Below are 15808 nucleotides of genomic sequence, written 5' to 3' on the forward strand. Positions count from 1 at the left end.
TTCGTCAACTAGGATGGGGATGCTTGCTCGCTTTTCGCAGGCTACCTATTTAGTAGGAAGCGTTCTTTGCCACAAGAACCTCTCGATTACTGATTCGGAATGTAATAGGTCTGAAAAAGAAGCTGCTGGACAAGTCCCTGAAAGTTTTGTCGGAACAGGCATACCAAGATGGATCTTCACTTATCACCGAAGGATATATAGGGCTTCATTATCTCCAGCAGATCTGAAGATAATGTCAGCCCTTTCATCCTCCACGTCTGAGTTCGGAGGCAAAAGCGTCGAAGAGATGATTGGCTTTTTGAGACCGATTGCCACCAGAGCCAGCCATCCTCACTTAAGAGCGAGCATCCCCACTTCTATTGCAGTGGACGCACCAAGCGGCTGTTAAATTCCCAAAGGTGGGGCGCTCGGTCCGAATACTCAAAAGCTCCTCGAGGACTCCATTCGGACAGTGTGATCTTGTCGCAAGTGACGAAACGCTTATCACGCAAGCCAATCAGGGAATTTCGGCTCCGATGCGCAAACTTTCGCTACTCGGCGGCCGGAGGTGTGCCACTGGTAAGTTTTCATACGAGTTTGGTCGGATTTTTTGGGCTTATCCATCGTATTAGATGCATATATGCGGACCTCACATGCAAGAGTCTCCTCTAGAAAGAGAGAGAAAATCTGCCGGCCTTGATTAATCCGACTCCAGCGCCTTGCTAGTCCAGCTACTGAATTCATAGCTCCGTGGTATGTGTTAAGGAGTCTCATTGAACTGCCAACATGAACGCATTTTTGTGATGCCAGTCTCCCAAGCCACAAGGGTGCAAAGTCTAACAATCTCATCCTCCAGACCGGCCTCCATATATGACATCCACAGTCTCCGGCCGCGTGCGGACGTGCACTGGGTTTGATCTTACCCAGCAGCCACATGAAGGCGACGCCGCTGCTCGAGATTCACCACTGCGATCACTAGACATTGGACACAGGGAAGGTCTGAACGGGTGATGATCGGCAAGTCGATCATGTCTAAGTGGACTAATATTGCTACAGCTCCAGCTCTCGAGATTACCGGCCTCCGCACACCATATTTGGCGGCACGATCTTTGATGACAAAAATGCTGCCCGCGCTTCGGCAGGCTGCTTATCACGAACCCAATGACATTCTCCACTGAAATGAAAGGTACTATTTGCCAATAAGGGAGACCCCCTGTCGAAAGGATGTCATCTCCCACCTGAAACAGTTGGTGTCCCTTCCCGCTACATGTGAAAGGACATTTATCATGGTCTTCATCCTCAATGCAAGAGGGTCCTTTTGCTAGCATTCAACCTGCATCCGCGGGGTTATTCAACTCCCGCTCACATTCCCGGAGGGTGACCGCAGATGCAAGATAATAGGAAGTGAATCAAGAGCGGACAGTAGTTACGCGGCCGCGAAAATGCATCGGAATAGCAAGTCGGCAAGTGTTCACTGCGGTGATCTTTCCCAACCCACCTTTTCTGGACCCGTCTCAGCACGAGGCCCAAGTCTTTGCCCATCATTGACTCTGTGTCATGCAACCTGCACCAGTGCGCATGATGAAACAATTGCCTCGGGGTCACAGAGGGATGTCGTATGAGCTCGGCTAATAAATCACGCCATTTTCGTTCTCAACCCGGAGGGTTCACTGGCACGGAAACACAGGGACCAGGAGCTCTACGAACAGACGGAATGCGTGCTTCCTGCCAGCCAGGTTAGGCGTATGACCATACGCTGAGAGCATGTCGGACCCAATCCAAATCATGAGTGAGCGAGACAAAGGCAAAAATGGAGCAAACAGGGTGAAGGAGCTCGTGCTGTGTTCTTCCTCTACCGTTGGCATCCTCTAATAGATGGTTCAATACCCTCGAGGGGAGATGACTGTTGCAGAATACGAAGGCCTGGCCATTGTATTTAACATCAATACGAACGATTATCGCCTAGGGTGCTCTTTTTTTCGCATAGCCACAGCAGCAGGTCAAGTATTTGAATGTGCTGCACCCCATAGCCGCGGAGATCTGGGTCGGCTAAGGCTGGGCGCCAGATCGAGCTGCAGAGCTGACTGCGTCGTCGAGACGTCTCGCTCCTATACTTGTAGATGGCCCTCGGGAAACACCCATGCGCAGCCTATGTAGGGAGCGGGCACAGGACTGACTCGGCGATACCGAGGGCATCCTTGTAGGGGAGGCCAGGCGAGGGTCAGCCTTGTGTTGTGGGAGTATTACGTAGGGCCCGAGGGCAGCCAAAGTATCAGCTTAGTAACCCCACTGCGGCGGAAGGCGCCGCCGCTAATAACACTAGCAATGAAACTAGTCAGGCTAGCGCAGTCAGTGGGGATTTAATACGGACTGCCAACGGCGCGGGCCAAGAATTTAGCCCTTTAAGCCCACCTACGTAATGGTGCGCATTCCCGAAGATACACCCCTCCGTCTCCTTCGTTCCTTGGGTCGGTACCTAGCTCACCATTTGAATGAAACTCCGCAGACCGGCGGAGAAGTGCCGAGCACAGCCAAGGTTGAGACAGACCAATCACTTGAGGCGGTCTCCGTTTTACTTGACTGTCCAAATAAGAAACTCCTTCCTCATCCGGAAGCCCTATGAGGGAAAGCATGGGCGCTTCTCATGCATGGCTGATGATTAAGGTAGAACGTTGAACCCTTGACCGCAACCCTGGTCTTTGAAGCAGATGTCACAACCTTTTTGTCACTCTCAATGACAGTTGGTCTTTTTGGAATATCGGGCCCGAATTAGCCATTTTCCCACTCGTCTTTGTTTTTTTTGTTTTTTTGGGGGGGGGGCTCTCTCTCTCTCTGGGCCTTCTACCTGACTCTGGGAGGGGGAGGGGCGGCCCTCTCAACCTATCATCCAGAGCCTCAACAGTGGCTTGCGTGGCCTGAATTCATTCAAGGTAGAGTCACTCAATGGTGGTAGCTCCTCATTCTTTCCTTTTTGCCACTGCAGATCAAGCAAGCTACCGCGAACAGCTCCTACCTACCCAGTAGAGGTAGGACTTGCTGCTGCAAGGCATTCGCTAAACCAGCCATGTCTTCATCGCTTGGCATGGGACAACATGGTTGCTATCGCAGTAAGTTTCCAGTCGCTCGATGCCAAGCAGAGTACCTGGAGAGCTTATTTCAACGCAATAGGTATATACTGACTTAGAGGATGGCAAAATGACTAATATTTTGGGTGGAGCCAGAGTCTCGAATGCAAAATACATTCCATGCAGGGCAGAATCAGGGCTGCTGAGCCGAACCTCGATCAATTTGGCGCTGCCAGCAACACTCGAAGGAATGGTATATAGTCCTGCCGATGGTCGATATCAACAGGGTCCCGTCTAACCAGGGAATTACGATCCCCCAACCAAAGAAAATCGCAATCCTAAACCCAGATACAAGTGCAGGGTCAGGGTCAGCCGATCGCACCAGAACGTTGTACCGCGGGCGTCTCCACTCGGCAATCAGGCTCTTCTTGATTGACGTTGTTCGAACACGTTTGCTCGTGGAGGGCTGCCAAAGTGCCAGCTTTCCGGGGCCAAATTCACTGGCCTCGAGCGATTTGATATACCTTGGCCGAAACCGCTGGTCTCTTCCTCAAAAGATGCAACAGCACCGCAGCCGGCCAGCAGCAGCTTCAATGAATCAATCACTTCGCCCTGACAACCAATTTCCTCAACAACATTATATGCTTTCACCACGCCAAGTGTTGGAAGGATTCTCTCACCTGTCGGTTGGAGATGGGAATCCCCACCCCACGCTAGTTGACCGCCGCCATGCATCTCAATCGTCGGTTTCGACCGTACCGTCATTGGAATCCGAGTACATTTCAGACACCACCTGGCAACCATCTAGCAGCAGTCTACACGTGCTCTCCCTCCAGGACGCAGCTTGGTGGTTAGAGCCTTTTGGAGACGTCCGCCATCCTCCACCGGATGCAGACCTGTCCGCTGTCAATGGAGAGTTGTCGCAATTAGCATCTCCGCTGGACGGTCTAGATACGCCGGGCGGGCCCTACAATGGACGAGTTGACACGAGGCTTGACCGCAAGAAAGAACGCAGGAGAGAACAGAATCGACAAGCGTAAGTGTGTCATACCAAGCCCCCCTCCCCAGCCTTTCCTTTTTTTTTCTTCTCCACAAGCCTACAGCAACAGGTCTGGTTTAGCTAACTCCGTGGCACTATACACAGACAACGACGCCATCGCGAACGAAGGCAACTGAATTTTTGCCTCACGCAGGGTAAGGTCATCGAGCTGCAGGCTGCCCTCTCGACAGCCCTCGAGCAGCAGAAACTCGTCAAGCAGGAAAATAGTCACCTGCGGGGAAGGCTGGCGTCTCTAGAAGCCGAAGTCGACTGCCTACGACGGAGCATGTCGCCGGCGACGTTCGAGGACAAGGGACTGGGTCGCGAGACGCCGTCCGATTTCGAACTGGGCACATGATCAGATCAGTCTTTACTTTGTAAAAAAATTTTTTTTTTTTTTGTTTTTTTGGGGGGGGACCTTGATGTTGCATGCTACGATAACGATAACGACTCAGGCGGCGCGACTCGGGGGTTAAGCTTTTCTATGTGTGGTAGTATCAGATAAACCGGACAGGACGAGATGGGCTGAAATGGGATGGGATAGGATATCTGTGGGATACTTATACAGGCGGCTCGGTCACGCAAAAGTCAAGATTTCAGTATTTGGAGGGGATTGTTGGGGCTTCGTGTTTAGAGAGAAACACCAACCTAAGGATAAACATACCTGTACAAACTCCTTGGAGAAGCGGGGGAGGGGTTCTGGGCTCCGGTATCAAGATGAGCCCTCTGTATGACAGGAGAGGAAAGAGGGGGTCATTGTACTCGCTCGTCATAATCAGCACGGCTCTCACTCACCCACCCGCTCACTCTTTTCCTTCGAGGCCAACCAGGGCAAGGGAGGAGGTAGGAGGGAAAATGGCTCGAAGCCTTAGTCTTCGTCTCGTCTCGTTTTCTTCAGGGAAATCGGCCAGAATTCACGCATCATGCCACCCACGAGACGCTCCTTAGACCAGAGCACGCGGCACACAGTACATCCAAGTACCTTTATATTTAGGCCGCGTCCGCTGCTCCTACGTCATTCAATCAGCTGGTCAGTGAGCCGGTCGGTGAGCCGGTCAGTAAGCCAATCAGCCAGACGGGCCAGGGAGGGAGGAGGCCAGGGGAGGGATGCCTGTGCCGTGAGCGACGGTAGATATACTTGCACAGTCCAGCACCAGCATGCAAAAGTACTTTTACCACGGAGGATGGCTTGGCTGGGCTGGGCTGGGCGGGGAAGGAAAGGGAAAGAAAGGAAAAGGAAAAGGAAGGACAAGGGAAGGAGAAGAATGGTTTTGCGAGTTGCGCGGGCTGTGAGACTTTGGTTGGTCGCTGTGCAGGCAGTAGTAGGAGTTTGGTCGAGGTACATATCTGTCAAGAGATGTAGTTAAGGTACAGTATACGAAATGGGATTAGAATAGAATAGAATAAAATGGAAAGGATAGGTACTGTACAAAACATAAGAGACAAGATATGGCGTACAAGACCTCATTTTACTGGTACGGCCCCGGCCTGATTTGACTTCTCCCCTTACGCATACGAGCGTGTGATAGATACAGTCAATCATTGTAGCTCACGGATACCACTGCTATCACTACCACTGCCACTGCCACTACTACTACTTCTTCTTGGTCAAAACGCCTGTGACATGCATCGCGGGGGTGTACTCGTCGTCGACAGTAACTTTGGCCTCTGCCCAGCCTCCATCTTTGGCCTGCGCGACCTTCAAGAGCGTGTCCATGGTACTCCTGGTCAAGCAACACCCGCCCATCAACTGCTTCCAGCCCAAGGACATGTACAGTCTCTGCGCCAGGCGGGCGACCCAGTGGTGCGTGTTGAGGACGTGCTCGCAGATGACGAACCGACCGCCGGGTTTCAGCAGGGTGTAAAGGTCTGCGACGGTGCCGGCTTGGTCGGGTACGCCGCAGAGGACGCGCACGCAGACAATCTCGTCGAAGAGCTGCAGGTCGGTCGACGAGGTCTTGTCGGGCTGAACCAGGCCGGCCTTGATCAGCTGCGGGATGATCGCGTCCAGGTCCGCCGTGGCCGCGAGGACGTGGTACTTCCCGGCCAAACCGGCCTGCTCGGCCTTGTCCCGCAACTTGTCGTGCATGCTGACGCCTGGTTCGACGCCGTAGATGGCCGTGATGTTCTCGGGGTGCGTGAAGCGTTTGACCTGCTCACCCGTGCCCGGGCCGATGTCGAGAACCAGCCCGCGCGACTGCGCCAGCAAGGGTGGGAGACCCTTGGGGATCTGGTCGGCGTACATGGGCCCATATTTGAGCCAGAGCCTGGCAAAGGTCTTCTCCTTGAAGGAGTTGAAATTGCTGAGCGGAAGGAGCGGGTTGCTTAAAAAGGTAATAGCGAAATCTGGTGAACGCGCCGAAGGGGTGAGTAAATGTAGATGTGTAAGCTGTGCTAAATCTTCAAATCTCATGGGCGGGCTTTGTCTTGCACCCCTGTCTCCCTGCCCCGCCCAGCTCGTATCCTGGCCCCTACAGCGGCGGCACATCTCTCATCTCCTGCAGATGTATGTATGTATGTACATATGCTGAAAAGGGGGGAGCACTTACAGGAGACACTCACGCCCATAAAGAGCGGCGGGAAAACCATGCCTTGAACATATTCGAGCATCGTAGGAGCCATCTTGTCTGTGTCGAGTTTCGTCTGCGGTTACCTCGTACGTACAATCGTAGGCGACTGACTGCAGGTCTGTATAAAGTCCACGGCGATATCTTCGGCCTTGTCGATCGATGATTGATTTGTGGTTGTGGTTGTGGTTGCGGCTGTGGTTGTGGCTGTGGTTGAGGCAACTCCCTGTTTCCCGCTCGGACCACCTTCTGGGCAATAATAATATCCTGGATAGAGGAGACGAAAAAGAGCGATCAATGAGTGACGAGCCCTGCCTCGGAGAAATGCGAGTTTCCTCTGCTCTTCAAATATCTGTCATGGAAAACATGCTCATGGCTTCCTTGAGGTTCAGAATGTCCGCTCGGTAAAGGACACAATTGACAGGGTGATTTACCCGAGGAGGAAAGGGGTTGCCCCGCCCGCATCATTCCTAGGCTGCCATTTTGGCGAATTCTAAGTCCCTAGGTACATAGTTTTCGTATCTCTTAGGTACTGAGCGTGTCTCTTGGCAGCAGATCCAACCGCTTTTGTGGAGTTGGCTTACGTACCTGTTTGGCGAGCAGCCTCCGTGGGTGTCGTCAAATAGACTCTGATCAAGGAGACAGCACCGCCAGCTCCTGAAGCTGCTTGTACGCCGTGTCATTATCACCATGGTCAACCAGGCGCTGAGTGATAATGGGGGTCTAGATCATTTATTCTATTCTCATGCTGATGAATACACTTTTTCTCTCAGGCCGATGCTGGTATCATACCACGTCTGGATCGCTCACAGGTAACAACCAAACCACAAACACCACAAATGCCAGTGACCAATAAACCAGTCCAAATAATATTACCCATCATCTGCGCCAGGACTCCTCCGCTCGAGCTTCCCATATGCGAGATTTAGACCTCCTGCTTCTCCGCATTACTCTTCTTCCTCCAATGCTTCAAGGGTAGCCGGTTGTTCAACTTCTTTTCCTTCTTCTGTCCATTAGTCAACTCCTTCTCGTACTGTTCAACACAGGGCGCATAAAATAAGGTGCCGGTGACTGCGCCCTTCAAGGTGCCCAAAGCGACAATCAACCAAAGCAACACAACCGCGACGGAAAAGATCGTTCCCAGGATCTTGAAAAACTTGCTGGGAATTTCTTTTGCCAGGGTCGTCGTTGATACGGCAAACACGCCGAGAGGGAAAGTGAAACCCCACCATCCCATGTTAAAAGGGAACCTGCTCCGTGTGATACTGGCTAGCGCGAAGAAAAGCCACACCAGGCCGTAACCCCAAATGGCGAGAGCGATGACAATCGAGAAGCTGTAGATGGCCTTGCCGGCGTCCGGACCGAAGTTCCCAGTGCGAGGGAAGACCTCTGAAGCGACTTTCCCCAGTTGCATGAGCCCAAAGCTGCCCTGGCCCAGTGGACCGAGGGGAAGAAAGACCGAGACAATGACTTCACGTGGCGGCAGTCGGTGAATCGTGAGTCGGTGGAAATACATAACGAGGACGACCATGGCGAGAGGGAAGCCGGTGCCCCAGAGCACATAGGAGGTGACGACCGTCCAAACAGCATGCTGAGGATTGGGGAGGATCTCGGCCACAATACCACCCGATGCCGCCGCGACAATGGTTGCCACAATCGGCAAGAGCCAAACAGCAGTCATCTTGGATAGCTCACTTTGATGGATGTGCATGATGACAAAGGGCAGCCACATGCAAGTAATGACTGCGATGGCCACGTCAATCCACCACAATGTCCAAGCCAGAGTTGTTGCCCAGACTCCCCAGTGTTCGACGCATACAAAGACCACCATGTTGACAATCGTGGCAAGACCCATGGGGAATGTGCCGACAAACAGAGACTGGACAGGGTGTCGAATCATGGCCATGAACAGGCCCGGGAACAGAGTATACCGAAGAATGGATATGAGCAGGCAGAGGCAGAAGAGGCCGATGTTGAGACAGAAGATAATGACCGACAGCCAATACAGCCAGTCGCCATTGTAGGGAAGTTGGTGCAGGAGGATCGAGGCAATGCCTGTACCCATGGTGGCTGCAAACCATGATGGTGTGAAGTTGAGCACCACTTTCCTCCATCCACGCTGGTTTTTGGCTGCGAACTTGTCCATCAGTTCGTCCTTGGCTGTCTGGTGTTCGCCATTCTGGCATTCGTGAGGGAACTCTTGGGATGAGTTCCGCGCCACTTGGCAGTTGGCGTATGTACCGGCAGGATCCATGTTGGCGAGTGTGGGAGAGGCGCTGATTGCTGGTGAAGGTCGACTTGTTGGTCTCCTGGGGAGTAGGTATATGTATGAGGTCTGGACAGCCCGCTTGGGGAGCGCCAAAGGGGGCCCCGATTCGGCAAAAAGTTCGTGTAAATGCTTGGTGACGTAGGTAAACGATGATTAATGATGGAGAGTAGCCCGATTATTGGGGAGCGAGTGGATAATTTGAGCTTCCCCTCGTTGCATCGATGTCATCTGTCAACAAATCAGAATTGCTGGAGGCGTTGGTGGCTTGCAAAGTTTTGCCGCCCTTCCGGCCTCTTAGAGAGAGCCGGTCAAGGCTGAAGCCGTATGGCGCCGGCACGTGACTGACTGCCAGCTAGGAATGGGCAGGGTCGAGCTGCCTCACCAGCCATCCTCGCACTAAGGGTTGGCTCTGCCTGCTCCTTTCCCTCGTTTCCGGAAAGAGGGCGACCTTCGTCAACCGAGTTGGACCGGTGATTTGCAGCAGATGGGTACCCAAACGGGCAGAAGGAAGCGAGATCTTGGCCCTGGGTGAGGCACTTATAAGATCCACGAGGCTGCGAGGCTGAGCGACGTGCCCCGCAGTCCGCACTTCCGCGTCGGTGAGGCATCTTTGGTCGCCAGGGAAAAGGGGGTCTCAGCACCTCTTCAGACCTTCTTCTTTCTTCATGTCAGGCATTGGTCGCCTCAACAAATACCCAAATTTGCAGAACTTTCTTTTTGCAACAGCCCTTGTGCACATTCTGGGTTGAGAAAGGTTTGCCATAGTGGGACTGCAGTGCCTGAAGTAGACGAGCTCGCAGCACTCACCCCAAATTCGACGTGGCTTTCTGGCCATCGTCGATTGTGCCATTTCGACATGCCCAAGTTGTCTCGGTTTCACGGCGTCGTCCAGAGGATTTCGGCCTTAGTGACGCGTTCTCAATCCGGTTCCGGCTCCCACCGCTCCCGGAGCGACAATGCGAGATTATTTATCGGCCAAAATAGGTCAATCAGCTGGACCAATCAGCTCTCGCATAGGACGAAGTCGATATCTCCTGCGCCTTTAACGGCATGGGCCGTCGTTGGCTGTACCATCATCGCAGCTTCAGTCATAACTTGGTCTCCAATAGCATATGCTGAAGCGCCGTCTGCAGAGCCGAAGAGGTTGATTCGCCTGGATGAAGTCAGACAACATGGCAAAGACGCCGAACGAAAATGGGTCATCAAGGGGACGCGGGTGTTTGACATTACGGATTGGATAGCAGCGCATCCTGGGGGTCCAGTCATTCTGCACGCAGTTGGCTGCTCAATCGATCCCTATTGGAATATCTTCACCATCCATCAAAAGCAAGACGTGTATGATGTGCTCGAAGAATACTTCATTGGCGACATCGATCCACGAGACCTGGTCGATGGCAAGGTCGCGGGACGTGACGTCGAAGATCCTTTTGTGAACGATCCCACTCGAGATACCCGTCTGATGCAGCATACCCAGAAGCCTTGCAACGCCGAGACCCCAACGGACTGCCTGGATTCTTACATCACGCCCAACCAGACCTTCTACGTGCGCAATCATTTGTGGGTTCCCGAGTTGGACGAAAAGACCCACACTTTGACGGTTGAGCTTCCAGACGGTACCGAAAAGGAATACACCTTGCACGACCTCAGAAGCAAATTTCAACCTTTTAGCATCACTGCGACCTTGCAATGCTCGGGAAATCGCCGGAAACACATGACTGCCGGGGCAAGACCTGCGACCGGCCTTCAGTGGGACGTGGGCGCCATCTCAAACGCACAGTGGACCGGTGTCCGTCTGAGAGATATCCTTTGTGACGCAGGGTTTCCTGTCAATGACTGCGATTCGGAGCATGCCAAGCACGTCCAGTTTGTTGCCGCCGAAGCATATGGCGCTTCAATCCCCATTGAAAAAGCTGTCGACCCAAGAGGAGATGTCATGCTCGCGTACGAAATGAATGGCAAACCCCTACCACCTGATCACGGCTACCCACTGCGAGTACTGGTGCCAGGCCACACGGCTGCGAGAAGTGTCAAATGGATCGAGAAGATCGTCCTTTCCGAAGAGGAGAGCCATTCGCAGTGGCAACGGCGGGACTATAAGTGCTTCGGCCCCAATAAAACTGCCAAGGATGTGGACTGGTCCTCTGCTCCTGCTATTCAAGAAACGCCCGTGCAAAGCGCCATCACCTCGATAAAAGATATATCCCGCAGCTCTTGGCAAGGTCGAAGGTCATTGCAGAAATACGGTTTAGATGAAGACGCCGTCAAAGTGGAAGGATATGCATTTAGTGGAGGAGGCAGAGAGATTATTCGAGTCGACGTCAGCGCCGACGGCGGGAAATCCTGGGAACAGGCGCTTCTCCTGCCGGGTGGGTCGAAAGGCCACAAAGCATGGTCATGGAAACGATGGGAGTTTGTGGTGCCCAAGCGCGTCGCTGGAAAGCAATTCGTTGTGAAGGCAGTCGACGAGAGCTATAATTCTCAACCGGAGTCATACGAGGCCCAGTTCAACTTCCGTGGCAATCTCACCACCGCCTGGCACAAGGTCGAATACCCTCGCACGAGCAACGGTCCCTCGAGATAAGGTCGAGTTTGGTCCGTTGCTCACGAAACCCGTGAACTGAGGCAATCAACACCACAGTTCCCTGATTAGAACCGCATTCGGATAACAGAGGTCCGCTATGGCCATGCCCTTTGGGACGTCATACTGGTTAGCCGGGCGTCAACGAGTATGCCTGTGCTTGAAGGATGATTTCCACAAGCTTTAATGCTTTCTCTTCTTCGGTTCTGCGAGTCATCAATTGGAGACCCACCGGGGCTCCATGGAATGCAAAGTTATCATCTGGCAGACGTCAGTGCTGAAGTCAAAAACTCGAATCAAAGGAGAACTACATGAATCATTCACGGATTCATCCTCCCTGCCGAGTGGGACGAAGGCAGCGGGCTTCGGGTCCAGATGTCTATCGATGAATCCAGCCGGAAACGAGACGGCGGCGAAGTCGAGGACGTTTACTATAGCACTGTATCCTATAATTGTAATTAGCGTTTTTCCCACTGCTAGGCGTTCCTTTCTCACCGTAATATGTCAATTTGTTCTTGCAACAGGCAGCGTTTGCACAGACGGGCATGATGACTCCGTCGACTGGGAGTCTGCTCGCCGTCTCTTTCCCGGTGGACTTCCAATACCTCTGATACGCTGTTTGGGACTTTTCTAGAGATTTCATAAGGGCCAGATACTCGGAGAGGGATAATGGTTGGGTGGGTTGGTGAAAATACCAATCCCTCAGCATAGGGACGGGTGGCTCCCCGCTTGCTTTGATGTGTTGCCTGGTTGCCTGCGCACCATCAGCGCCGATGATCTTGAAGTACGTCTCTACTGGGGTCGCGTGGGATGGAGGTTTCCATTCGACGACTTGATAGTTGGCTCGCCTCAGGCACTGAACAATTGATCTTAGAGCTCGCCGAATTGGCGGCTGAGGCTGGATGTAGCCGTCGCACTCCAGCACTGCAAATGTTGGGCGCCGCAGTGTCAATTCTCTGACTTTCGCTTCCCTCCATGGCATGTCAATCCAGATAGGGTCCTCTTCAAAGGCGGTAGCCCCGAGGGATAGCTTTGCGATGTGTTGCAGCAAACCGAAATCCCAGGACATCATGGCGATTGTTGAATTCCTAGAAGGCAGACTTGTCTCGCTTGAAGCCACTCCGAGAGTTGGAAGGCGACCAGATGAAACCTTGAGGCTAAACAGATTGCTAAATGCAGCAGGAATACGTGCTGAGCCTGCAAATTCAGTGGCCCAGCCGAAGGGGGAGCCCTTCATGGCCAGAAGCGCCCCCTCACCTGATGACAGTCAGAGTACAAGTCTCCGCCTATTCTCATATTCATTAAGCGTACCTCCTGCAGCGCCACCGCTGGATAAAAGTGCTGAATAGGGGTTATTGGTACAGCCATGTATGTTGTTCGCGGTTTCTGCTAACATCATGCTTTGAGGCATGTTAGTCTTACAAAAGGGAATCGCGCCCAGCGCCCGCATATGCCGGACGATGAGAGATTCAGTGACGTCGGTCTCCTTAGGACCGAGCCAGGAGATAAAGCCGGCGGCTGTTTCTGTGCCAGATACACGGAAACGGTCCATGAAACTGACAGGCAAGCCATGCAGTGGGCCTTTCAGACCGCCTGTCTCACGACGATACTGGTCCAGCTCGCGGGCAGTTTTGACAGCCTCTTCGAATAGTACTTCCGTCAAGCAATTCGCAAATTGATGACAAAGCGCGGCCCTGTGACAGTAAGCACTGACAACGTCCTCGCAAGACCAGATGCCGGCGTGGATGTGGGCCAAGGTGTCCAAAGGGGCGGTTTCGGTAATGGTAAATTCGTCCTCGGATAGGTATTTCCCTGGCATGTCAATGACGGCTGGGCTACCGTCTCCGACGGGTATTTGATCAGGAGGCACGTGCCATATGGATGGAATGGCTTTCAGCAGGCTGGCCCTTTTGGCGGCAGCGCGATTCTCCCACGCAACAAGTGGCATTGTCAGAAAGTCTCAAGTGCTATGATGGGACAATTGAATAGGGACGCAAATTCCCGGCAATGGTACCCGTTACTGAGGTTGATTCGGGGCTGATGCTGCATAGGATCATCTATATGAGTCGTCATCGGGCGCCTTGCTCTGCTCGTGCGGATAAGAGATACCGAAAGAACAGCAGTGGAGGGGTGGCTAGCCTACAAACGGCATCAGAGGACGATTGGCTGGGTGTGGTTGAGGGGTTCAGCGAGCTGAATGTTCAGGGACGTGGAGTTCAGGTGAGAAGATGGTGAAATTGATGTCATGCAGGGGAACCAGGCGTTAAGGCTGGATCGCAAACAGATTGTTGGGTGCAGTGCTGGGTACCTCGTAAAACGTTCCCGACGGGAGAATGAGGCCGCAATGGTCACGGTCGTTGATGTTCCCCGTGACCGGTGCTGAACTGGGCCATGGATCGCTGTTCCTGAGCTTCCTCTGATCTCGTCGTGTGTCTGAAGTTGGTACCTCGTACAAGGCACAGTGCGGACAATGCGGAGTTTTATTTTTGCGGCAGGTGTGTGATTGGTGCAGCCGACGTCATTTTTTTCACATCCGCACAACTACTGACGCTACGCTAATCGGGCTTCAACCGAGTTCCGAAGGTCAGCCAACGTCGTCCAGACCTGGTCATGATCATGAACACAACACAACCGGGTGCTCCCGTGCGCACTGCTGTGTTGGAACGAAATATATCTCGTTGAACCAGACGCTTGTACAACCGGCAAGTCTCTCAAAGCACCAACTCTGCTACCTACAACCACCCACCATGTTCTTCATCGTCCCCGAACGAAAGGGTTCAAACCCGCCTCCCAGCCCTCCCTTGGACGATCCGTCGGCTTCTCCGCCACAGAGAAAGCGCCAGCGTTTGTCTCCCGAAGCAGAAGAGATATCGGGCTATTATCCTAAGCGTACGCCCAAGGCCTGCGACCGTTGTCGTCTGAAGAAAGCGCGCTGCCAGTGGAGCGTCGGGAAAATCTGTGACAAGTGCAAGCGCGATGGCGTCATTTGCACGACCAATCGAGAATCGAAGAGAGAACCCAAACCACCGAATGCGGCCTACGTCCAACTTGTGGAGTCCCAGAGAGACTGTCTCCTTCGAGCTATTGGCAAAATAGTCGAAGGAGGGTTGTCAAATGATCCTGCGGCCATGGCGAAAATGCTGCAAGAGTTGGGCATCAGCGTACAGGATCTCAAAAGAGCGCCCCGCGAGGGTCTTGTGGATGAACCTACAACGAATCTGGACGATGTTGACATATGTCAGAATGCAGCCGAGATACAGGCGCTTTTGGACGATTGGACAGCGGAAAACACAAGCATAGGGAAACACACCTGTTTATCGACGTTGGTATCTCGCAACCTCGCAACCTCTCAGTCTTATTTTGACTCACCCCCGCACACTGATGTCCAGTCAGACGTGTCCCAGACGTTGTCGAATTCATCGGCAGATGCGACATCCACCCTGGATATGATGTTCCTACCCTCGATTGGAGCTGATGACTGGCTAGCATTTGACGGCTGCACGGACAATTGGTCATTGCCTTTCGTGGAACCGCGGATTAATGGAGTTAAGAACTCGGTTGAGGCATGACGAGTCCTGCTGTCATGTCGAAATAAGTCGCCTCGGTCTGACGGTAAAAAAAAAAAAATGGGCCGCACCAGGCACAGCAGAATATTCTCAACATTGACGAAGAGGGTTCTATTCCAGATATAATGCTGACCGGGGCAAGTGAGAAACAGCGAACCACCAGCTCAGAATACAAGGACACTCTTGTCTGCCAATCGATAGGAAATGCTCTCGCCCGCGAACATTCTGACATGGTGAGCTTGGAATGTGCAATATTGCACAAACTTTCGACGTCGTAAGCACAACCTTAGGTGACAGCTCAATGGACTGTCCTCGATTCTAATGATTTCCACATTTGTTCTGGAAACGGCCAATGGCGCTCCATCCTGTCGTTGGTTCAGTGCAAGATGACAAGTGGATAAAACAAGGCCTATGGAGTCTTGCAAAAGAGAAGTCTCAACAGTGAAAATCTGCAGTATCGCAAATGGCACCTGGGTGGATTGAAGTTCTTTCCTCCGGTGCTTCTGGTCTAATTGACCGGTCATGCTGAAATCGGCACTGGGTTGTGTCCTGGACGACAGACCCCGCTGCCGTTGAAGTTGCAATTCGCCGGGCTAAAGGCTATAAGTCTATGGACGTTTACCAAGGAGAAAAGTGACAGAGGCAGCGATGTGGTGGCAAATGCGAGGCCTGTCCGGGCCACTTTACTTCGGTGCCTACGCAAAACATACTTGTGCCTACTCATATGGGAACCAGGAGCACATTC

At 52.9% G+C, this 15808-nt stretch overlaps 5 protein-coding genes across 5 annotated transcripts; 2 read left to right on the forward strand and 3 right to left on the reverse strand.

Annotated features, from left to right (window-relative positions):
• Positions 1-5677: 5677 nt before the first annotated feature.
• On the reverse strand, positions 5678-6705 carry A1O5_08829 (uncharacterized protein; the record flags this gene model as incomplete). The annotated part of the gene is made up of 2 exons (XM_007749410.1): positions 5678-6429; positions 6633-6705. The coding sequence occupies 2 exons, from the start codon at positions 6703-6705 to the stop codon at positions 5678-5680; spliced, it is 825 nt and encodes a 274-aa protein (XP_007747600.1).
• An 870-nt stretch (positions 6706-7575) lies between these two features.
• A1O5_08830 (uncharacterized protein) lies at positions 7576-8904 on the reverse strand (the record flags this gene model as incomplete). Its single annotated transcript, XM_007749411.1, has 1 exon — positions 7576-8904. The coding sequence occupies one exon, from the start codon at positions 8902-8904 to the stop codon at positions 7576-7578; it is 1329 nt and encodes a 442-aa protein (XP_007747601.1).
• An 871-nt stretch (positions 8905-9775) lies between these two features.
• On the forward strand, positions 9776-11500 carry A1O5_08831 (uncharacterized protein; the record flags this gene model as incomplete). The annotated part of the gene is made up of 1 exon (XM_007749412.1): positions 9776-11500. One exon carries the CDS (start codon positions 9776-9778, stop codon positions 11498-11500), a length of 1725 nt encoding a protein of 574 aa, XP_007747602.1.
• A 127-nt stretch (positions 11501-11627) lies between these two features.
• On the reverse strand, positions 11628-13445 carry A1O5_08832 (uncharacterized protein; the record flags this gene model as incomplete). Its single annotated transcript, XM_007749413.1, has 4 exons — positions 11628-11758; positions 11809-11943; positions 11993-12754; positions 12809-13445. The coding sequence occupies 4 exons, from the start codon at positions 13443-13445 to the stop codon at positions 11628-11630; spliced, it is 1665 nt and encodes a 554-aa protein (XP_007747603.1).
• A 799-nt stretch (positions 13446-14244) lies between these two features.
• Positions 14245-15066, forward strand: A1O5_08833 (uncharacterized protein; the record flags this gene model as incomplete). Its single annotated transcript, XM_007749414.1, has 1 exon — positions 14245-15066. One exon carries the CDS (start codon positions 14245-14247, stop codon positions 15064-15066), a length of 822 nt encoding a protein of 273 aa, XP_007747604.1.
• Between the last annotated feature and the right edge of the window lie 742 nt (positions 15067-15808).

The sequence above is a fragment of the Cladophialophora psammophila genome (assembly GCF_000585535.1).
Source record: "Cladophialophora psammophila CBS 110553 chromosome Unknown aczJe-supercont1.14, whole genome shotgun sequence".
NCBI classification, from domain to species: Eukaryota; Fungi; Ascomycota; class Eurotiomycetes; order Chaetothyriales; family Herpotrichiellaceae; genus Cladophialophora; species Cladophialophora psammophila.